The sequence below is a fragment of the Larus michahellis genome, chromosome 11, assembly GCF_964199755.1.
Source record: "Larus michahellis chromosome 11, bLarMic1.1, whole genome shotgun sequence".
Classification (NCBI taxonomy): Eukaryota; Metazoa; Chordata; class Aves; order Charadriiformes; family Laridae; genus Larus; species Larus michahellis.
In genome coordinates this window covers 21,734,384-21,757,198 of record NC_133906.1, presented here as the reverse complement: position 1 = coordinate 21,757,198, position 22,815 = coordinate 21,734,384, and the positions used below count along the sequence as shown (strand labels likewise).

The 22,815-nt window shown below is 60.9% G+C and overlaps 1 protein-coding gene across 5 annotated transcripts; it reads right to left on the bottom strand.

Moving 5' to 3' along the window:
- Positions 1–601: 601 nt before the first annotated feature.
- FGFR4 (fibroblast growth factor receptor 4) lies at positions 602–22,365 on the bottom strand. Of its 5 annotated transcripts, XM_074604248.1 has the most exons (20): positions 22,266–22,365; positions 22,066–22,169; positions 21,881–21,976; positions 20,682–20,832; positions 18,882–19,121; positions 5,418–5,507; positions 5,095–5,261; positions 4,881–5,004; positions 4,389–4,579; positions 4,132–4,270; positions 3,854–4,047; positions 3,463–3,608; positions 3,078–3,199; positions 2,867–2,977; positions 2,544–2,734; positions 2,004–2,126; positions 1,851–1,921; positions 1,430–1,567; positions 1,246–1,351; positions 602–1,158 (listed from the first exon to the last, which is right to left on the bottom strand). In XM_074604248.1, the coding sequence occupies exons 1-20, from the start codon at positions 22,324–22,326 to the stop codon at positions 1,015–1,017; spliced, it is 2,709 nt and encodes a 902-aa protein (XP_074460349.1). In that variant the 5' UTR covers positions 22,327–22,365; the 3' UTR covers positions 602–1,014. The 5 variants fall into 5 exon arrangements, with proteins under 5 accessions (XP_074460349.1, XP_074460347.1, XP_074460348.1 ...); XM_074604246.1 differs by lacking the exons at positions 18,882–19,121; positions 20,682–20,832; positions 21,881–21,976; positions 22,066–22,169; positions 22,266–22,365 and adding exons at positions 5,615–5,884; positions 6,900–7,005; positions 7,444–7,636; XM_074604247.1 differs by lacking the exons at positions 18,882–19,121; positions 20,682–20,832; positions 21,881–21,976; positions 22,066–22,169; positions 22,266–22,365 and adding exons at positions 5,615–5,884; positions 7,444–7,627.
- Positions 22,366–22,815: the final 450 nt, after the last annotated feature.

Here is a 22,815-nt window from a genome sequence, read left to right as displayed (position 1 = left end):
TGATGAAACTCTAGACCTGGGGAGCGGGCTGGCAGGAGGGGGCGAGACAGCTGCAGCCCCCCTGCCCACGCTCCCAGCAGAGCCGGGCACCGCGGGACAAGGGGGAGGGCAAAGCAGGCACCGGAGAACAGCAGGGCATGGGGCTGGAGCCCCCCAACTTGTGCTCCCAGCGGCGTGGGGACCCTGGGGAGGCAGCACAGAGCCCGTAACTCACTTTTGTCTGAAGTCTCGGGGCTGGCCCAGGCAGGGGGGGTGCGGGGGGTCCCCAGCGTGCAGAGCCGGGCCCCAGAGTGCTTTCCCAGCCTGGGAGCCCGCGGCAGTTGGGGGATCGGTTTCAGGGCGATGCTGGTAGCGGAGTTCACGGTGGCTTAGTGCAGCAGTGGCTAATGGGGAACAGATGCGAGGGTGCTTTGTGCCGGAGCGGGCCTGGAGGCGCGGGAGCAGGGACATCGCTTCCTGCACCTGTGGCACTGCCTCCGCGTCCCCCGGGAGCGCTTGCAGGCCCCCGCGCCGGCGGGGGCGAGGAGGCAGCCCCGGACCTGCCTTCCCAGCTCGGGCAGGCCCTTCGCCTTGCAGGAGCAGCCCAGAAACTGCGCTGGGGTCTATTCCAAAAAAATAATTTATCAGGTCGATATTTCACGTACATAAATATTCATCTCTATGTACAGAGGCAGCGGGAGCCCGGCAGGTAGCGGGGCTCCCGCCCAGAGGCACTTCCACTGAAGCTCTGGCCGAAGCCTGGCTCCCTGGGCGATGCCACGGGCATCCTGGGCAGTGCCCGCCCCCGAGGGGCTCTAGCTCCCGCCGCCCTGCAATGCCGGGCAGGTCTCAGCCAGGACTGAAAGCTTGGTGACAGAATGAAGCCCAGAGAGAGGGACACCCTGCCCCAGCGCTGCGGCTCCGGGCACTGCCCGCCCACCGCTCCCACCGGGCAAAGCAGGGAACCTGCGAGAGCCCGGACCCGCTTCCCACGAGAGCGGAGGCGGCCTCGGCATCACCCTTCCCTGCCCGCCCTTAAGTCCTCACGCTGGGGTAGAAGAGGCGAGGAGCCAGCGGCAGCGGGTCGTGGGTGAAGACAGAGTCGTCGGAGGAGCAGGAGCTGGCGGTGTCCTCGCAGGAGGGCGAGTACTGCTCGAAGGGCATGGAAAGGTCCAAGTACTGCAGGGACAGACAGTGCCGTCAGTGCTGGTGCCATCAGTGCCAGTGCCCCCCAGCCCGCTGCCCATCGGACGCCCCTCCGCTCACCTCCTCCGACACGGCTGCCAGGATCTTGTCCAGCCCCTCCACCAGCTGCTTGAAGGTGGGACGCTGGGAGGGCACAGCGTGCCAGCACTCCCGCATCAGCATGTACCTGGGCGGGGGGGGGGATGAGGGGGGGTTAGCGGGGTCTCGCCATGTCCCCTGTCCGCCCCGCCTGGCCGGTACTCACAGCTCGTGGGTGCAGTTGGACGGCCGGTCCATGCGGTGCCCCTCCTTCAGCAGCTTGAAGAGCTCCTCGACGGGGATGCCGGGGTAGGGGGAGCCCCCCAACGTGAAGATCTCCCACATCAGGATCCCAAAGGACCACCTGGGATCACGTGTGGCAAAGGGGGTCAGCCACATCCTAGGACCCTCCTTGGGCAGGCGTGGCCCCGGGTCACCCCACCACACCCTGAGGTGCCATGGGGGAGGGTGGCATCACCCCTGGAGAAGATGTGCCCAGCTCCTGCTGTCCCCGTGGTATACCCCCGTCCTACTCATGGAGACTCTCCAGTTTGTGCGTAACCCCATGGCGCCGCCTTGTCCCACACCGATGACGCCCCGTCCCACACCCAACAGCACCCTCAGCCCCCAGTGGCCCCAGCACTCACACATCGCTCTGGTGGGTGTAGACACGGTCAAAAAGGGCCTCAGGTGCCATCCACTTCACTGGCAGGCGGCCCTGGGGGAGCAAAGCCCCTGCTCAGCCCCGGCCACGGGTCCCCGTCCCCCCCCCAGTCCCCTCTCCCAGGCCCTCCACTCACGTTGCTGGTTTTCTTGTAGTAGTCGATGTCGTGGACGTCCCTGGCCAAGCCGAAGTCGGCGATCTTCATCACGCTCTCTGCCGTGACCAGCACGTTGCGGGCAGCCAGGTCACGGTGGATGCACTGCCAGGGGAAAACGTCGCCCGCAGGGGGTGTGAGATGGCAGCTCCAGCTCCGTGTGTCCCCATCCCACACCCAGAGCTGCCACCCGCCTCCTACACGCTCCCCAGCACCGCCAGTGCGGGGCACCTCTACGGTGGTGGGGCCACCCCTCACCCGGCTGGCTGCAGTGACAGGTGCAGTGGCAGGGGGGACACCCAGGAGGTGGCTCAAGCTTTAAGCCGCACATTTTTGAGGAGATGCTGGCCTAAGCTTTGCTGGATGCGGCCGTGAGGTTCTGGACAGCCTGGGGGAAGGGGCTGGGCTCCCTCTCCATGGGGACAGTGGGATCACTGGGGACACACAGCTCCTTGTCACCGCCTTGCCACCCTCCAGACTGTGCCGAGCACCGTCAGCCTGGGCACGCTGTGCCAGCCCTACCCGTTTGGACTCCAGGTACTCCATTCCACGGGCCACCTGGTAGACGCAGGAGACCAGGTCCTTGAAGGAGAGCTGCTCCTCGGGCATCGCCGCGACGTCGAATGCGTAGTCGGGTGTCGGGGGGCGGCGGGCACGGAGGTACTCGCGCAGGTTGCCCTTGGCAGCAAACTCCACAATCACGTACAATGGCCCTGGGAAGGGCAACCACTCCACTCAGCCCTGCCCTGCCCTGTCCCACCCCAGCGTCCTGCTGTCACCGTCCCCAACAGCCCCATTGCCTGCTCCAGGCCTGTGCCCGAGCCCTGCCCGCGCAGCCCCCTCACCGTCCTGCGTGCAGACTCCCAGGAGGTTGATGATGTTTTTGTGTTTGTCCATGAGCTTCATCATCTCCATCTCGGATATGAGGTCAGCCAGGTCCTTGTCGGTGGCATTGTCTGGGGAAGGGGAGCTGTGTCACCGTGCCAGCTGGGGTGGCACCGCAGCCTGGCCCCGATGCCACCTCTGTGCCTGGGACACTGGCAGGGGAGCCAATACCTTTCAGCATTTTGACGGCCACGGTGATGGCTCTGTCGGGCTGGTCTCTGTCGATGCCATAAGCCTCTGCCCGCACCACCTGGCCAAAGCAGCCTTCCCCCAGGGGTTTGCCCAGCACCAGCCTGGCAGGGACGGGCAGAGCCGTGAGTGATCGCAGGGATGGCCCCGCTCCCCGCCACCGCACGGCCGGACCCCGAGGGGCACAGGAGCATGGCTGCCCCTCTCCGATCTGAACTGAGTCCCAGCACCCCGGGTACAGCAGTGCCGAGGTGTCTGGTGATGGCTGGAGACCTCCCCCTCCATCACCACCGTGCTGCTGTCCCCGGGGGGGCTGGGGAGAGCAGCCCCCAGACCCAGACCTGCCCCACGCCGCCCGGCACCGTACTTGTCTCGGGGGAACTCCCACTTGGCATCGAGGGGCAGGTCCAGCTCCATGACCCCAGCCAGCATCGGGGCGCAGCTGGAGGAGAGACGAGTGACGCGCATGAGGGATGTGCTGGACTTCCCGGAGGAGCTGGAGTCCAGGGAGAACTGCGGAGAGAGCCCAGGGCACCTCAGCCATCCCATCCACTGCTCCAGGGCCAAACAGGGACCCAATGGTGCTGCAGAGCCCTCACTCGGAGCAAGAGGGCGAGGGAGCTGCAGGAGGCAGTGGGGAGGGAGGGCAGCCCCAAGGCCGGCAGCAGGGTAAGGTGTGAGGGGTACCGGTGTCGCTAGAAGAGCCGGTTGGTCACCAAGGTCCCCCCGCGCTCCCAGGACTCCAACTTCGCACCCACCTGTCGGATGAGCGGGAATTTGGAGAGCTTGTGGACTGCCATGGGCTCCAGGGGCTGCTTGCTCGATTGAGTCTGCATGCGGCACAGCACCACGATGATGACGGCCATGGCCACGGCCAGCGAGCCCGAGGTGTAGATGATGATGTCCGTGTACTTGGCCTCGGGGGCTTCGGCTTCCCGCGCCAGCTCCTCTTCTGGAGGGAGCGAATGAGTCAGCCTGAGCCACGGTCCCTGTGTGCCGGGGGTCCCGGCTCCCACCCCAGGACCCCCACCCTTACCTGGCAGCACGGTGAGCCAGGCGGACTGGTAGGAGAGGCCGATGGAGTTCCCTGCCAGGCAGGTGTACTCGCCAGCATCCTCCAGGGAGACATTGCGCAGGTACAGCACCTCCACCTCGGAGCTGTTGATGTCTGCAGTCTGCCAGGGAGAGGGACAGATGCTCAGCATCCCTTCTCCTCCTTGGGGGGCTCTGTGCGCCCCCGGTCATCACTTTGGGGCGGGCATCTGGGACCCAGGTACTTCCAGCCCTTGTTACCTTGAGCACTTGCACATAGGGGACCCCGTCGGGGCCGTAGCTGCTGCCGTTCACCTCGATGTGCTTCAGCCACTGGATGTGGGGCTGGGCATCGCTGTAGACCTTGCAGAAGAATTCCACGTCGCTGCCCACCAGGGCCGTGGTGTTGGCAGGCAGCCCAGCCTGCAAGATGGGCCTGTGGGGGGACCTCTCTGTGCAGAGGAGAGCAGAGCAGTGTCACCGACACGGTAACCCGGAGCAGGGGCTCCTTTCTCCTTCCCTTTCCACCCACCATGAAGCCATGGAGAGCCCTTCCCCAGCCCGACAGCAGCGCAGTGCAACCCAAGCCTGGTCTCCATCCCCACGTCGTTGGGCGCAAGGGACATGTGGGCTGCGCCAGCAGAGAGGACACATACAGTGGCTCCTCCATCCCCTTCCCCATGAGCCCGACCCCTCTGCCATGCGTGGGGGGAGCGGGGAAACAGGACCAGCGCCGCGCTGAGGAGCCCTCACCCAGCACGTCCAGGAGGTAGCTGTAGCGGATGCTGCCAAACCTGTTCTCCACCAGGCAGGTGTAGTTGCCGCGGTCAGAAGGCACCACGCTCTCCATCACCAGGCTCCAGTGCTGGTGCCGGAGCTGCAGAGAGAGGAGGCGAGGCAGCGAGGTGTGACGGGGGCGTCCCAGACCCCGGGAAGGGAGGCTGTGGTGGGGGGACCTGGCCCTTACCCGGATGCCCCCGATGCGGTGCTCCCCCCGGAACTCGCGCCCGTTCTTGAACCAGCGGATGCTGGGGCTGGGGCTGCCCGAAGCCGGGCAGCGAAACTTCACCGTGTTCCCCGCGGGAACCGCATACAACTTCTTGTCCATCCGGTGCGGGTGAGTCCAGTAAGGAGCTGGGGAGACGCGGCATGTACGGTGGGAGGGGGCCAAGGGGCAGCACGGAGGCTGGGGGAGCTGCTCCCAGCCACTTGTGCTGTGAGCGGGGGGCAGCAGTTGCTCACGCTCCTGAACCTGCCCCAGCTGCCCCCTCCTGCCGGGGCGGCACTGACCTCTGTGCATGTAGGCGGGCTCCTCATTTCGGTCTCCGTGGGGACCGTCCCCATCACTGTCTTCATCGTCATCACCCGACGCCAGCGAGTCTGCAAAGGGAAATGGGTTGAGAGGGACATCCCTGCCTGCAGGGCCGGGCGGGCAGCGCCTGCCTTGCTGCCCCGGGGCGGGAGCTGGGCGCTGCCAGGGCTCCTACCCACAACGGAGATGGTGAAGTTGCGCAGGACCTCCCCAGTCCCCCGTGCCCGGCACACGTAGAGCCCTGAGTCCTCATAGGCGACCTCTGAGATCTCCAGCAGGCTCTGCCGGAGATGGATGCGGCCCCCTGGGATGAGCAGCCGGGACTCCTTGTACCAGACCACGCTGGCACCGCTCTGGTTGGCGTCACAGTACAGCTTCAACGCGTTGCCTGGGTCCAGCAGGAGATGTTCCTCTTCCGACTCCAGCAGCGGGCTCTCGAACAGCTCTGAAGAGACTCCGTGAGCGCCCAGCCCCGTGCTCACCCCTCCCCAACGGCAGGACCCCACCACGCACCCACCCCAGTGCGAGAGCACATGGTGTGGCACAGCGTGGTGCCCGGCTCTGCCGCCCCAGAGGCGGGCGAGGGATGGACTCTGCCCTGGGGCGCAGGGACGCGGCTTCCCCAGTGGTGTGTCCCTGTCCAAGGCCACACACGCTGTCACCCTTCCGCAGGCGCCACTCCTGGCAGAGCAGGGTGCCCGAGCCTGTTCTTCCTCACTGAACACAGCACCGAACAGGAACACCAAACCCTCCCGGCCACCTGCCATTGGTGCCCCAAGCATGGCCGGGACCCCCAGCCCTGGCCGGCCCCGGTGATGCCCAGGCTGTGCCATGGTGCTCTGCCTGATGATGGCGGGTAGCAGGCGTGGGCACATGGAGAGCAGAAACAACCCAACCGCGGCTCAGCAATACCCACCACAGCCTGACTGCTTGTGTGAGGGGGCTTAGGGACACGCATGTGCGTACCCAGCCCTCTGCGTGGCCACCACAGCGGGTATCACAGTGGGGTGGCTGGGCCTCTGCGCCCTGGGGACGTGTCCTTCCCCCGTACCCACCACCGAGAGGCACGGACTGCCCGCGCCTCTGAGGCATTTTTACTCGCCATCGAGCCAAGCAACTCCCACAGCCCACGACCTTCACACCATCCCACTCTGCCGCATGCGTCCCCCAAGCCAGCTGAGCCCCCGTAGCGCAGGGACAGCCTGTCTGGAGCCACCCTGCTCCTTCCAGCCTCCACACCTCCTCGCTCAGTGAGGGAGACGCTGGCCCCCCACGCCATGCCCCAGCCGCACGGGTGCCCCCAGCTCCCACCATCCCACCCCCGCGGTCAGAGCTGTGGGGCTGCATTCCCCAGGGCGAGCACCGGCCACCCCCAGGGGCTCGCTGCCCAGCTGGGGATGGGGCAAAGCATTCGGAAAGCGGGACCCCCACCCCACCGCCCCCTTTCCCCGCAGCCGTACCTGGCTCCATCGCCCTGCCCTGGGCAGCGGCCGCCAGCAGCAGCCCCACCAGGACTTGGGCGAGGGGCCGCATCTTCCAGGCCCCTCCGGCGCGGCGGCTCCCACCCTGCGAGACAGGCGGGGCCCGGGTGAGCGGAGCCGGGCGGGCGGCTGCCTCCCGCCCTCTGCCCCGGCCAGGCGGGGGGTGGCTGGTCCCCGGGGGGGCGGTGCGGGGTCGCCGAGGGTGGGTGCGCATGGAGGGGAGGGAGAGCACGGCGCGGGGGTGGGCAGGGTGAGACCCCTTTGCAGCCCCTCCCTCCACGGCTCGGAGTGTGGGGGGTTGGACGGGTGGGGGGACCCCTGTTGGGTGCAGGGTCCCGACCCCTCCATCCATCCGGAGCCTAAAAAGGTTAACCGGGCACGGGGCGGGGGGGCGGGGGACCCGGGAGGGGGGTGCCCGGCGGGGCGGTGGTGTCCCGGGAGGGGGGCGCCGGAGTGGGGCGGGGGGATGTCCCGGGGCAGGGACGGGTGTCCCGAGAGCGGGGGTCGCGGGCGGCGGCGTTACCGGCGGTGACGGGCTCCCTCGGCGGAGCCGCCCGCGCAGCGCGGGGAGGGCCCGGGCAAAGTCCGGGGTCCGGCGAGCTCAGCGCCGCCGCGCCGCGCACCGCGGCCCCATGGCGGGCAGGGCTGGGGAACGGCTCCGGGACGGCGGACGGGGAACGGCTCCGGCTGCGGGCTCGCTCCGGCCCCGCTCTGCCGCCGCCGCGGCGGGCGCGGGCACTTTGTAGGGACGCGCTCGGGTTACAGCGGCCCCGCCCGGAGCGCTGGGAGGCGGCGGGGGGGGGGGGGGGGGGGGGGGGGGGTCGGGGAGGGACGGACCGGCCCCGAGCGGCGGCTGCTGCAACCGGCCCCGCTCCGCCGGCTCCTTTGCAAACCGACCCGCCGCCGAGATGGAAGGCGGCGAGGCGGCCCCCAGGCACCCCCCGGGCGGGGGTGCATCGCCCCGCGGGTGGGGAACGCGAAACACCCGGGGCTGTTCCCCAGCCCCCCCAGGCAGACCCCACGTATTGGGCCCCCACGCCGGGAGCAGCACATGGGGTTGGGGAGGGGGGGAGGCAAGGCCGCCTCTGCCCCCTCTTCCCCCCACCCCGGCACCCCGATTGCCGGCAGCAGGGTCGCAGCCCGGCCCCGGAGATGCCGAGGGCTCCACGGTGGCCGTACCCACCCCGGCGGGTGGCCGTGGCCAGGGCTGGGCCCTGCGCATTGCTGGGTGCCCGGCAGCCCGCTCGCTAATTGTGCCGCAATTAGTTGCAGCGTTATCGCTGCCGGTGCCATAAAGCGGCTGTGACCCTCATTAGGAGCCCATAACGGAGCGTCGTAAAACACCACGAGGCTGCCAGCCAGGGTTGGAGTGGCCTTAATCCGACCCATAAACACTTCGCCTTCGCTTTCCCCGAGCTGCTGCCTGCACCGGGGCGGGCAGAGCCCACCGTGCCCAGGCCCCGCTGCCCACCAGCCCACGCAGGACCCCTGGGCACTGGAGGACGCCCGGCCTCAGGCCCTCTGAGCAGGCACGGTCCCCGGGCACGCCTCCTGCAGAGCATCCTGCTGCCACTAAGAGGGGACAGAAGGGACCCCCAGAGCACAGCCAGGATCTGGCCCCAGACCTGCTCTCCCTCGCCGCATCCCTGGCTGCTTTGCCATCTTTCTGCTTTCCAGCAGCCTCGCCCGTGCTCGGCATGGATCCTGGGGCTGTGTGAGCGGGATGCGGCTGCCGCTGTCACCCCAACCCCATGGGGCCAGGGCTGCTCCAGCGCGTGAAACCAGCAACTTCCAGCACAACACGGTTTCACTGCTTGGTGCTGCCATCTCCCATAGCGCCATCCACCCTGTGCCGCTCCCCACCTGGGGTGCTGGTCCCCCCCCGGGGCGCAGGGGCACACGGAGCGGTCCCTGGGGCCGGCAGCCCCCGGCAGCTGTTCATTCCTGCCGGCGCGTGAAGCAGACGAGAACATCAATTTCACGGAGCAGCAGCCGCCCCTGCAGAGCTCCGCAGCCTGCCGGAAGCGCAGAAAAATGTTGGGTTCAGCTCAATTCGAACCAAAACCAAATTGAAACCAGAGAGAAAGGGTCATTCCCAGCGGTGGGAACGCTGGGGGAGAGCTGGGACTTGGGGGAGCCTGTGGGAGCCACAGCCTGGGATGGGGATGGAGAGACACCCCCCCGCCATATCCCATCCAGGTCCCCCACTGCTGGGTACGGTGCTGGGTAGGAGCAGGGCAAGGGGACCGGTGCTGGCACCTTGCCCCGTGTCGTGCCAAGCATCCCTGCCAGTCACCGGCGATGCCGGGCACAGGCTGGGGCATGGTGGGGCTGGCTGGGAGCTGATCCCCTCCCTGCCGTGGGGCAGCACTGGGCCGGGGGTCGGGCTGCCTGGCTTGATTTATAACAGCAACTGATGGCAGACAAAAAGCCCTTCATGGCAGCGCAGCCCCACCGCCCGCTGCCAGCAGCACCGCCACGGCCTCCGCCACGCCAGCCGCTCAACAAGGGGGGATTGTGCCAGCGCCAGCGCCCCAAGCTGTGGGTGCACCCCTTCCCCAGCACCCTCCTTTGCTGCCCCTGTCCCCCCCCCAGCCCCCTGGGCTGCTCCCATCAGATGCAGCACCGCGAGGGACACATGTCCCCTGGCCACCGATCTGCAGAGAGAGGGTGGGAGCTCAGATGCAGCGGGGTGCCCGGGGAGGGAGCGCATCCCCAGGGCCCCGCAGACAGGGTGGGTAGTGAGGGGACGGGGCGCGGGGACCTGCTCTGCCCCACGCCTGACCGAGGAGAGGTGTCCCCCCAGCCAGACCCTCGGCCTCACGCGCGCGGGGCCCTGCGGCAGCGAGCACGCACGAGGGGCTGGGTGCTGGGGCCAGCACGCCGGGGCTCCATCCTCCCGCCCCTGCCCCTTCCCCCAGGCAGTAAATCATCCCTGCTCCCCTCATGAAAGGCCTGTGTATGCGCTGCCGGCGCAGGGAGCCTGCCTGGTGCCAACAATATTGCTCTTGGAAGGCAGCCGGGGCTGCGGGAACACAGCCGCCCCTTGTGCCTGGCCCCAGCGCTCGCCGCCGCTCCCGCTGCGGTGGCACCTGCGGCCAGCGTGAGTGTGCGCGGCACGGTGGCTCCTGGGGGGGCCGGAGCCCGGGGGGCTCTTTCCTCCTGGAAGTTTCTCTTGGCCTCCACTGAACGGCTGTTGTTTGGGGCGCAGGCTCCCCAGCTCCTTGTACCCCGTACATGCATGGGGTCCGGGGGCTGAGGCCGAGCAAGTTCATGCCACGCGCTGGGGCGATGTGAAACCCCCCTGCCCTGAGGGAGCGTGCCAGCCCCGAAGCACAGGGGTCCTGGGATGCCCCAGCACAAGGGATCCCAGCTCCGTCCAGCCCCACCGGTCTCAACACATGGCGGCTTCCAGCCCCAGCCACAACCTGCTGCCCCTGTGTCAGGGGCGACGTGCCGGGCTGGGCAGGGGCCGAGCCGGAGGGACAGGGAGACCACTCCGCAGGCACCAGATCCCACGGCGGAGGCGAGCAGCTGGGCTCAGGGCAGCGTTCCCCCTCCAGGCCCCGGTCCCGCCTGCCCATCCTTATCTCCGGCAGGGAGGGACGGATGGAGCAACCCGGCCCGGTTAAGGTTTAACCAGGCAGAACTCGGCAAACATGAACCTGCTGCTCCCTCCGGGGAGCCGAGAACGTGGGGCCCGGTGTGGGGGCTGCAGGACGGGGACACCGGGGCCCTGGGCTTCAGCCAAGCCCCCAGCGTGGCACAGGAGCACCCACAGATTCGGGTGCCGAGGGCTGAGTCGGGAGCACGTGCGGCTGGGGTCGGCGTGGCAGCACAGAGCGGCAGCGCCATGCCTTGTCCCTGCTGCCCCTGCCGGGTAGCGCTGGGGCCGCAGCTGGCACAGGGAAGGGGGTGCATGGGGCCAGGATGGACGCCGCTCCCCCAGGGGACATGGCACAGGCTGGGCTGGGCACCACAGTGCCCATGCTGGGGCCGAGCAAGCAGGAGCTTTGCCCACTAGTCCTGTCCCCCCCCGGGACATCAGGGGCTCCTTTCCGGGGCAGTGCGGCCATGGCAGGGGGGCTGCAAGGCAGGAACGGAGCCACCCCGATGCTCCCGGCCCCTAATAGCAAGCAGGCGCCCGGCTCTGCCTCCACATCTGCACCCGATTTACTCGCCGGAGCCAGCGGGGCCGCGAGGGATGGCAGCGGTTGGGGCTGCGGCCGGGGCTGCGCTCCCCGCCGGCTGAGGGGGGGGGACACGGGGCCCAGCCCCATGTGCTGCCGGAGCGGCTGCCGGCTCCTCAGACCAGCAAGCTCCATAGAGCTGGCAGCGGCACAGGCAAGGGACGGCGGCGCTTCCGCGGGGGACGTGGCTGGCGGGTGGCTCCGTGCCCTGCGCCGCAGCTGCCAGCCCGGAAGGTGCTGGGGCTGGGCCCGGCGCAGGCAGGCATGGCCCCGTCCTGGCGAGGGGCTGCCCACAGAGGCCCTGGCAGGGAGGAGCAGGACGGGGCAGCCCTGGCCACAGCTGGGCAGGGACACCCGGGTCGGCAACACACCGGCACCGGGGCACAGCCTGGGGATGGGGGCCAGACTCTGTCGTCAGCCTCCCTGGCACACGGGTGGCTCCGGTCACACAGGTCACCCAGGAGTGTCCATGAGTGCTGGCCCCAACCCCGAGAGCAGCCCACCAGCAGGACAGGCAGCCATCAGAGGGAGACACCAGGGATTTTGGCACCCACCTGGACTGTGTTTGGAGCACAGGGATGGGGCTGGCATGGACCTGCCATGCAGCTCCCAGTGTGGCTGGCAGGGCCACCTGCTTGTGGCTGCCCCGGCACGGCTGCTGCTGTGGAAGGGGACATGCCAGGGCTACAGGCAGCCCCACGGCCACTGCGTCCTCCCCTGCCCTGGGGAGCGCCTGCACCCACGGAGGGGCCGGCAACTGCCAGACACAGCACAGCCCTGCTGCGAAGAGGGGACAGGGTCAGCGAGGGACAGGCTGGCAGCAGCAGGCACGCTGTCCCGGCAGAGCTGTGCACCACAGGAGGTGGCCACAGGCCGCCCCTCCCAGCACTGCCTGCACGGCCAAAGGCAGTGCCGCCTTTGGTGTCACCACAAGGCCCTGCACCGCTGCTGGGGACATCGGTCCCCTGTGCTCTGCTGTAGTCCTGCCCGTGGAGGAGCAGGACGGCCAGTCCCAAGCACCCAAGCCCACCCGAGCAAGTGAGTCGCCCTCGAAGGGACAGCAGCAGAGCACGCTTGCCATCACGCCACTCCTGTGCTGCCACAGCAGTGCCAGGAAACAGCCCAGCGTCCTGCGGCAGTCACGGATGTTTTCGGCACAAGCTGCACAGCAGCTTGCAGAAGAGCCAGCAGTCTCCCAGCCCAGACTGTCCCTTCTTCCTCTTGGCGACTGCGGCACGCCCGAGGCCATGCTGACTTGCCAGAGCAGCACAGAAGGTGGCACTTACCGAGTTTGTCTGGACCTTGGGGTGCCACGGAATGACAGCAGGGCTCGAGGAAGGCAGATGGCAACACCAGCCTCCCGCCCCTCCCAAATATTTCCAAGGTGTCTGCATCCTGTTCTTTGCTTTGAAGTATGGCAAAATCCCAGGCAGGGCTCTAGCAGAGAGACAGCACCCAAAAGTAGTAATAAACACTCTATTTGGAGAGCTTCACCTTAGGGAAACAGCAGATACATAAACACTGTGTACAGGGGAAGGCAAAACTGTCAGTACACAGACAGGAGTGACACACCGGACCGGGCAGTGCTGGAAATGGATCCCTCTTGGTGTCAATGCACAGCACATCTAGCGGGCACCTGCCCGGGTACAGCGGGACGAGAGCGAAGCAGCAGAGATCGGAGTTGGAGGCCATCCAGGGCTACCAGGCGCACAATGCTTCCTTCAGTTCATCGCAATTTTCTGCTCATTGATCAGCTCACAAGGTTTAAAAGGACTCCCTCTGTAGCAGGAGACTAAGGTCAGACCTCGGCAGTGGAGCAAGACTGGAAAACATTAGGAAGGCGAACCCAGACCAGCAGGAGCCTGTCCTAAGGGAAGATGGCAGATTCTGTGCAGGGTGAAGAAAAACAAAGCTCATGCACAGCCTGGAGTGGGGAAGGGAAGGCGCTCACTCCAAGTAGTGAGATTAGCAACCAGCTCTCTCTCTCTCTCCTTGCTGACCCTGACCAGCGCACACACCGGATTTTGGAATTGCCTCTACAGCCGGCTCCAAGCCCCGCGAAGGCATCAGCTGCTCCCCTGGCACACAGCGCTGGGAGTCAAGGGCCCCAAACGACCCTCCAGCAGCTGCCGGCGCCATGCAACGGGAGGCAGCAGCTTGTCTCAGCCCACCCTGCCAGCGCGGCATGCCCGCGGCTGTCACCCGTGCTCCTGCCAGCCCCACGGACCCCCACCAGCCAGGGAAGTCCTCGGAGGAGCCACATCCGCATGGAAGAAAAAACAGCAGGATGTTTGCCATGGACTAGCAAAGCCTCAGCTCCACGGAGGCACTGACGCTGGGAGAAAGGCGCGGGGGGCCCGGCTGGGAGCACTGGCACTGAACATGAGGCCAGCCCAAAGCACATGGCTCTCGTGGTGGGACAGCAGAGGACGGGCAATGCCTTAGCTTAAGGCAAAACATCTAAAGAACTCGTCCAAAACGCACAACAGTCTCAGATGCCCACCCTTCCCTTCCAGGGCCTTTTCTAACAGATCTAGTACATTAGCACCATGAAGAGACCACCAGACTTCATTCCCAGGTTTGAAATATACAACATCCCTTTTCCAGGACAGTACAAATGCGTCAGAGAGGAGTTTTGAAGAGATGGGTTGGGCAAGTAATGTTCTAACGAAGGACTAATGAAGGCAGGTTTTCAGAGAATTTGTAGCTTTTTAGTTAGCTAACGATTTGACCAAGTTATGCTACAGTTTCCTGCTGTATCTAGATTTATTCCCTCTCTTTTCCCTTAAAATCCTCCTTCCCCGCAGTATTTTGGTGGCAGTAGGGAAGATGCTGCACTTCCATGCAGATCCCGACAGAGTTAGTGATGAACTCACCCTGCTCTACCTTCCTCTGCTGATTGCATTCACATCTTGGAGATCTCCACCGCTGCCAAGTTTGGCTAATTGGTTTAAGTCACAGGGGGTAAAGACACACACGGTGAATGATCATGTACACCTGTTTCCATAGGAAACCAGGCTAAACAGTTACTTCCTTCCACGTGGAAATCCTCAGAGCGCAGGGCTGAGCTGTCTGGAGAGCCAGGAGCTCGAACCCCTCTCGCAGCCCCCCACTCCCACCAGCAGCAGTTTGCACACCAGAACCTCGAACTACTCATTAGACAGACCCAAACAACCCAGCTCCAGAACCAACGGCTGCGGTTCTGCCAAAGGCTCTAACAGCAACCAGTGGCTCAGGAAATTCTGCACACAAACCTGACCGGAGGAGACATGGAAAGAGATGCCATGCTGGTTATTTCCTATTTTAAGCCTGCACGAAGCCAGGCAACCTGCACCGTGTCCCATCCATGCTGCATAAGCATGGCTCACTATGGTCTAGGTGTTCTCCTCCAGCAAAAGCCACCTCTGAGCATGGGATGCTGGCCCTCCAGGTGCAGGAATGCACAGTTTGCTCTGGTGAGGGAGGAGGTGGCCACTACCAACCAGCCTGTTGCCAAACCCTCCTTATACCAGATACACACTTCCTCTCACACCGCACCCACCTTCACAGGAAGCAATTACACAATGAAAACTACTCTAAGGGAGTGAAGTATTTGCTGTCTAGCGAGTCTTTTCCAGCTGGATCCTTTTTTTCTGACAGATTCAGTCCCCGTTCTGCTCAACGGGCGCATACAGGAGGGTAGGGCTTTGCTTATCCAGAGGGATAATGAAACCATTGTGGGCTGGCAAAGGATGTGCGTTCTTGGGCCACCAACAACTCCAAGAACAGTGCTGCAACTTGCTCTAGAAGTCTTGGCTGAAATAACTGTAGCCTCCTGGGGCAGTGGACTCTTCCCGGACATACTGCTGTGGTGGGAACGGTCCAACAACCGGCACTGCTCCTGGCATCCTGGATATCGAAGGGAGCAAGAGGAAGAGAAGGAAAAAAAGGAGACAATGTCAGAAGTGCTCTGAAATCTGCCAGCTGCAATCACTGCGCAGCAGGCATGGCTGTCAGTGGAGCAACAGCCTACTGTAGCCAAGTCAACAACTTGCCAGAAAAGCTTCCAAGTGCATCCTTGCCCTCCATGCGTGTGTGTAAACAGACACCTTTAGCATGGCAGAATTAGCTATTGCACAGCTCAAGGACTGGTAAAAAGCTTCCATTACAAAGCAAGTATCCTGGCTCTCATCAGACTGCAGTAGCTGGTCTGGAACAGGACTGAACGGCTGAATCCAGAAGCAGCTTTCTGAAAGGGAGTTGAGTGGCTGCAAAAACTCAGACAACATCCATGTCCTTAAAGGGAACATTTATGCCTGTGTGTTGGGAACATCCTCAGTATTATCTATCTAGAATGGGATACTTGCTATTCACTGATCCAGCTGTGCCTTTCAAGAGCAGAAACTGACCTGGGACGATGGACGGAGCATGTGTCTTCCAATCAAGTACTCCAGAGAGCCAAGGGACCATGGGACTGTCATCCACAGATAGGCAACAAGAGATCCCAGTTTTCTTCCTGTCCTCTCTGGGAAATTCTTGGCTAGGAGTCCTCGCTTCAGGTAGGATTTCCTAACCCCTCTTTCTTGTAAGCAGCTCTCTAACCAACCCAGGCTCATTACTGAGTCCCTTTTAGCACAGGCTTTGAAATTAGAGATCTGAACTTTGTCGGTGTCCAGAATAAGTATTTTTGGTATTAATCATCTGGCAGGCAAATTTTTTTCAGATTAATAATATATGCAGGGGATGCCATTACTTAACTGGCCAGCCGTGCGAGCAAGTTGAGGAATGTATGCTAGCATGCTGACTACATGCCAAATTTTAAGACAAGCAACCCCAAGAGAGGTTAGAATAGCAAGCAGATCTCCACTGAGACAGTCTTTAATTAAAATCTCAGTTGTTAGTGAAATGGTGTTTAATGGGTGTCAGGCTGGACGTGCTCACTGCAAAGGTCCACACCGAGCTGAACCATCAAGAACCAAAAGCAGCGTCAGGGCCCTTCCCCTTCAGCAGCACCCCAGGGAGCTGCCGAAGCCAGCCGGCTCCAGGGCCAACAGAGCAAGCCCAAACCCTGCTGTTGTGCTAGCAAGTCAGAGGGATGTACGCATTCAAAACTGCATTTTAAGTTATATTTAAGCCATCGATTTGAACAGCGAGGCTGGAAACACACTTGGAGAAGAACGTTACTTACTGATTCTTGTGTTTGAAGCCACTGATGTGAGCTTGGTACTGCTCTATGGAGTTCAGTACTATGTTACATGTGCTGCAGGGGTACCCCTTCCCAGCTGAAACAGACATCAATGTTAGCACACACAGCTAGCCAACAACTTGGTGCCTGAGGTAAAGACAAGTGAGATAATCAATCACTTCATGTGTTAGACGACCGCTAAACAACGACAAATAGCAAGTCAATAGCCTGACCAGGCAGGGAGGTCGCAGGATCCCACTACCCCACCACGTATCGGCCAGTCACTGCGAGGCAATCGCTAAGCTAGAAAAGCTTTCCTGGTCAGAACATGGATTTGTTTATCTATAGAAACAAAGACACATTTCCTATAAACAGTTCACAACACCAAACATAGTAAAAGTCACAGCATTAGGACACCTATACTGCCTTCGCAACTCTATTTCTCTCTCAAATTCCCACTTGTCCTGATCGGTACATCTCATAATGGAAAATGAGGGTGATAATTTGTAAGCTTAAAGTATTCCAATAAAAAAAGCAGCCAGAAGAGATTACACACGATGTCCAGTTCCACAATGCAGCATTCTGCTAAGCCTTGCTGAGGTGCCAACTGAGAATATTAAGCTCTATCCTCAAGCAGTTTGGTTACAGTCAGCATATCAGTTAGCTGCAAAAAAAAAAAAAAAGTTTACAACAATAGTTGTACTAGACAGATCAATGGTTTTGTGTAACGTGACAACTCCAGCTGGAATGAAAGTTCAGGAGGTCACAGATACCAAGCAGGCGAGCATGGCAGCACAGCTCAGCACAGGAGTTTAACGGGAAAATCCTGGCAGTTGTCCTGAAGACATTAAGCACTCCTGAATGTTGGCTTGCTGGGGAAGGCTTTGCCTGGGAGTTTCACACAGAAAACATTTCCTTAAGGTGAAAGAGGAGTCTCACCCCAGGGGTGCAGAGCAGCGTAATCACTGAGTGAGAAGCACGACACACGATGCAGCAGACAGTTCCCCACCTGGCTGCTGCACCTCAGAGAGACTTCAGACTCTAGTGGGACACTCAGCTCTGAAAACAGAGCTGGACCTGGACGGGAAGGCCAGAAGAGCGGTTAAAGCCCTCAGGTCTGCCTCCGTGCATGACTGAGGTCCGGATCTCTCTGTTGCAAATCCGGCAAACAGGTGCGTGCACAAAGTTGTCCAAACTGCACTCCTGCACCCCAAACCGGTGGTTCCTAGAGGAACTTTAAGCAGACAAACACCTTGATGTTGCACTGTGAAGAACACATCTTTACCTGCCGCCAGCCAGATCCCTGCAGAGAGAAGTTTAGGGACAGGCATGGCTGTTAGCATACTGAAACAGGCAAAGAGAGTGGGAAAAAACATCCCTGATTGCAGCCCATCACATCCGAGCAGTCCTCGATTGCAGCCCAGACTCTCAAAACTCGCCTGAACAGCTTAAGTGCCATGGAGATGTGGCCGTAGATACTCAGGTTCTGCCGGCATTTCACAGGAGGCATCACTCACACAGGCAGGGGCACTGCCCACCTACCCAGCCTGCCTGGGCTGGGGCTCCTGCCACTGTCAGCGCCTGAGTCACACTAAAGTGGAACTATTCATCAGGCTCCACTAATTAGGTAAAGAGCAGATGGGTAACACTAGATACCAAGCACCTTTTCCATCTCCCACACGACTACGCAATGTGGGAGAGAATATTACTTGGATAATTGAGCCTCGTTTCTTGTAAGTGCTACCGGTATCTAAAGGTGGCCTGCAAAGAATTAGAATAATTAATCTTCTGCTCGTGTGGGTTTTTACAACAGAGAAAGAAGCCATTGGAAAAAGATTTTAAGATGATTTGTCTGCTTATTATTTACCTCAAGCATCCAGCAGGTACTAGACTTCCTGGTCCAACAGAAGGCTGCTGGGAGGAACAAGGGAGTTTACTGTGAGCTCCTAATGCTTTCACTGGACTCCAAGGGCTTTCATCACATAGAAGTGCTCATAAGCAGCAGATCATAAACCAAATGAGTTTTAACTGTCTGCCTAAAGTTCCTCCTTAATAGCTCTTTTTTTTTTTTTCCACATTGCTGCTTGCTCCAGAGAGAGTTGCATTAGTTCATCAGATGGAAGTGCCCACACAGAGGCAGAAAGGCACTCAGGGAGAAATCTCTCTCGTTTTTATGCGCTTTGAAGCAGCAGGTGCAGTTAAACCTATTTCTTCCATCTTTGGCTAGTCCCCTCCAAAGACGTTTTTTAAGCATCAAATGACACTTTTATCTTTCCATTTTGGATGCAATCCACCTAGCTAGAAACAGTACTGGCCAAAATCCCTGGATTATCTGCACAGAGAATAAAAAGGACGTGTCCCCGATTAGACAACATTGCAAAATACAACCCAAAGCTTGTCACGAGTAGCTACAGTCTAAAACCTTTCCTGCTGCCAGGGGGTTACAACATCAACCAAATTACAGTGTATAATCAAGATCCTCATCACGAGCAACTCTCCCCTGCTCCCTCCGCACGGACTCTCCTGTCCGAAGACCTGTCAGACACATACTGTCGCCCTCCCACCCTGCTCTTCAGCTAGTTATTAGCCTGCCTGCTGAGAACTCACCCATGAAGGACGATGCCGGTGCATCAGGGGTTCGGCCATAGTGTGCCATCAGCTTGTGTTTGGTCTCCTGCTTTCTGTGCTTCTTGCCTACATAATGCTGTTTTGCCATAAGGGGGTTGTTGAAAGTGGCATGGCAGAGGCTACAGAACTTGTCTGGGTCCGTAATGTCCTTGTTCTCTTCGTTAGAAGACACGGTAGAGGTGGGGAGGGTAGCAGGATGTTTCTGTGGGGGCACTGCTTCTGTAGGGTGAATCCAAACTCTCAGTCAGTCACAGAACTCAGAGGTAAAACCCAATTGCTTTATTTCCCCAAAACCCACATTAAAAAAAAACAAACCTCACCACACCTAAAACCCCAAACTAGGCAGAGAATGTAAGATATCTAGATAAATTCATGTCGCTCCTACCTCTTCCCTTAACACCGCAGAATTTGAAGGCATGTGGTAAGACAAGCCAGAGTAGGCCAGAAAAACTTCCAGGGTTAAAAAAAGAAAACACCAACAGATTTGCTTATTTTTCCTTAGTGGAGTTCACATAAGCACTGCTGTATTCAGTAATCACTGGACATGAATGGGCTTCCACCTGCTACTATCATCACCCAGGAAAACAAAGAGGGAGGCAGCTAGAATGCGGGTACAAGGCCCTGTGCAGCAAAGGCAGGCAGGTTTCTGGAAACACTTGATCCTGAACTGAAGTCATGACAAGTCGTGCCTGAGAAATAGCATGAATGGGTCTAGGTCCGATGGAGTGAGTCCACACAGAGAAGCAGCTTTCCTGTCTGATGGAGAAACCTGCACCTTCTCATTACGGGGTACCAAAGACCAGAGCGAGGAACCTGCTAAGGACTAGAGAGCTCCTCTCATGCTGAAATGGAAGCTATCCACCAGACTGCTCATGGGTACACCCACCCCTTTCTGAAGGCTCTTCTCATACCCAAAAGCAAGGGCTTAAACATACAAAAATGTCCCACTGACCACCCTGACCCCCAAGGTGGCTTCCTTGTGCAGACACAACTGGCAAAGCCACGAAGACACACCAAGACAGACAGTTTCTGCCTGGCAGATCCCAGCTGGGAGCCAGCATGAGCTGCCATCCTCAGGTGCACCCACAGGCTGCGTTTTCCCTCCGTCCTGACCAGCTACAAGGTCTCGGCTGCCCCTACCTGCCCCGGACAGAGGGTCTCCCTCTCCGTCTGCTAGCAAAGCGATGGGACACAGACCTGAGGTCTGCCTGGACTGTATCCCACCATGAGAGCAGTCCACGGCAGGTGCCATGGGAAAAGCACACGGTCAGGACCAGCACATACTGATGCTTCCCAGATATACTCCCACAGTCCCTAGCTATCTGCAGCTCACAAGTCCCTGAACCTCAGAGGCTACATCTTTGTAGCTGAGCAACCCTGATGAGTTCGCCATTATCAGGGTTTTGCCAGTCACTTCAGTCTCTGTAAGCTTTTAGCGAGCATTGTATCCTGTGACAGGCACTTCTACAGCTTAACATCATGCTCCCTGAAGAGCAGCTCTCTCAAGGTCCCTGCACAGGTACAACGCTGCTGCAAGCTGCATTTCTCCCAGACAAAGCAAAACAAAAAAACATGCAACATTTTGCCAACACCAGCCCACCAAGCAGGCTGCTGAGAGAGGCCGTGTCTCTGGAGGGGCACTACTGGCTTACCCTGCTTCACAGTAGAGTACACGCATCCTCAGAGAGCTTACACTTGGGGTCCAACAACAGCTCTAGACTTTTTTATTAGCTTGAACAGCCCCTCAGTACAACGCAAAGGCACTACAGACAGGCATACCTTCCACTTTGGGGGACTGCTGCTTCATGTTCTTGGCATGAGTCTTGCCCAAGTAGTGAGATGTTGCCACGGCCGGAGAGGAAAAAGTCATGTTGCAGATGGGACAACACTTGTTTCTGTCTTCCCCGTTGCTGCCTTCCTGCTTGCTGTCCTGCGCACACAGCATCACAGAGTGGCTGAGGCTGGGAGGGACCTCTGCAGGTCACCTCGTCCAGCCTTCTTGTTACAAGAAGCAACACTAAGGCTTGGGAGTCTAAGAAAAGAAGGTAATTAGAGACATTCGGCTGTCAAGTTGAAGAAGTGTGACTGAGTAGGACTTCCATGATGCAGCATCATCCTCTCCTTCATTGGAGAGTGTTCTCGTATCGGATTATTTTTTTTTAACCCATTACTGAACCGCTCCAGGCAGAGGGGCAGCCCTGGCCTGCATGGGTTAAGGACAAGGTTAAGTGTGTGGCTGCCAGAATTGGAACAGGCAGCCTTTTACTCTGCAAGGTGTGAACTGAGCAACACAAACATCGCTATCAGCTGGGTCATCTGCAACACGATGCCAGTGGAGCAGGCAGCAGCAGTCATTTCTAAGCCTAACACTATGTGTGAAGGCATGCGCCTTTATCCCCCCCCCCCGCCCCCGCCTGCAAATGTTGGGAGAGTTAGGGATTAAAGCTGAAGCAATCATAAAAGTAGAATCTGTTTCCCAAATGAGTCACGGGGCAGACAGATGGCCAAGCGGAACATGGTGCCTTTACTGACCAACAGGCTCCAGCTATTGGCGAAGGAAACCTAAATAAGTAAAAAAAAGGATTGCTCTGGAAAGAGAATTCCAGTTGATGGTGAACCCAATGTGCTCTCTGTGGCAGTAAAGGTTACACAACGACAGTCTTGACACGCTGTCGCTCCTATTCACTTTTCCCTGTCCTTTCAAGCAAGACTATCAATATGAGGCAACGTGCGTTTGTTTAAATGGGAAAGACATAGTCACGGAGGTTGTTTAAATGGGAAGGGCGGCAAGAACTGTGCTTGCCGAAACAAGGCCTGGTGACACATCTGCCACCAAGCTCCTCTGCTCTCACAACGCCCTTTCCAGGAGCGTGTTCTTCATCTGTCTGTCCAGGCGCCCGGGCCATACAACAGCCTTTAGCCCAGCAGGTCCCGCTCGGCGCTATTTAGGCCCGAAGGGCTCTAGGATCTCCTCTCACCTGCTTCGCATCCAGCCTCATCTTCTTCCCGTGGGCGAGCTCCTCTCCCCCGTGGATGGACAGGTACCGCCTCACCTTGTTGGCGTGCTTCTTGCTCTGGAGAAAGCAGAGAGACACCCGCCCGCTGCTCAGCCCCCCGCGGCGACGGCGAGGGGGCCCGGCGGCGGCGGCTCCCCGCTCCCTACCTGGTAGTGTGCCAGCCGCTGGGACTCGGAGATGAGCAGGGCGCTGCACACCTTGCACTGGGCCTCGGTGAAGATGTGACCGTTCTCCCGGATCAGCCGGTCCACTGAGGGAAGGGACGGACACACACACACCGGGCCTCGGGTCAGCGACCGGGCTTCGCCTCACCGCGCCTCACGGGGCCCGCCCCCCGGCTCCTCACCTGCCTCCTTGCCCACCGGCAGCCCCGCAGCGTCCCCGTTGCTACCCGCCCCGTCCGCCATGGCCGCCGCCGCCAGCCCCGCCCCTCTCCGCCTCCCGCCGCTCTCGCGAGACGCCGGCCCGCGCGCACACCCCCCCCCCCCCCCCCCGCCCCTAGCAACGGCGGGCCGGGCGTCTCGCGAGAGCGCCGCGCGCCCTCACCTGCCCGCGGAGGGAGGCGGCGGCGGCCATGTTGGTTGTGGGCAAGGCGGCGGCGGTGAGGGCGGCTCCCCGTGGCCGCTGCCGGCTCTGGTCTTCACGCAGAGCGGCTGCTGCGGTGACAGTGTTAAGCGTAGGCGTAACTATAGAGGCACCGAGGCTTCGCAGACATAGGGTTGAAGGCGCCCCCGCAGCGCGCTCGCCTCCTCCCGGTGAACCGGCGCCCGCTGCTCTGCCTACAGCGCCCGGCACCGGCCTGAGAAAACGGCGACAACACCGGCACCTTCCCGCTGTGCTCAGGAGCGGGGATCGGTGCCCCGTCGCCCTGCCCGCCCGCGACATGGCGCCTCCCG

Coding starts and splice junctions, on each gene's coding strand:
- FGFR4 (XM_074604244.1), bottom strand. CDS start 6,314: ATGTGCCCACGCCTGCTACCCGCCATCATCAGGCAGAGCACCATGGCA. Junction 5,262..5,417: donor GCCCGCCTACATGCACAGAG/GTCAGTGCCGCC, acceptor GCGTCTCCCCAG/CTCCTTACTGGACTCACCCG. Junction 1,352..1,429: donor TCCAACTGCACCCACGAGCT/GTGAGTACCGGC, acceptor CCCCCCGCCCAG/GTACATGCTGATGCGGGAGT.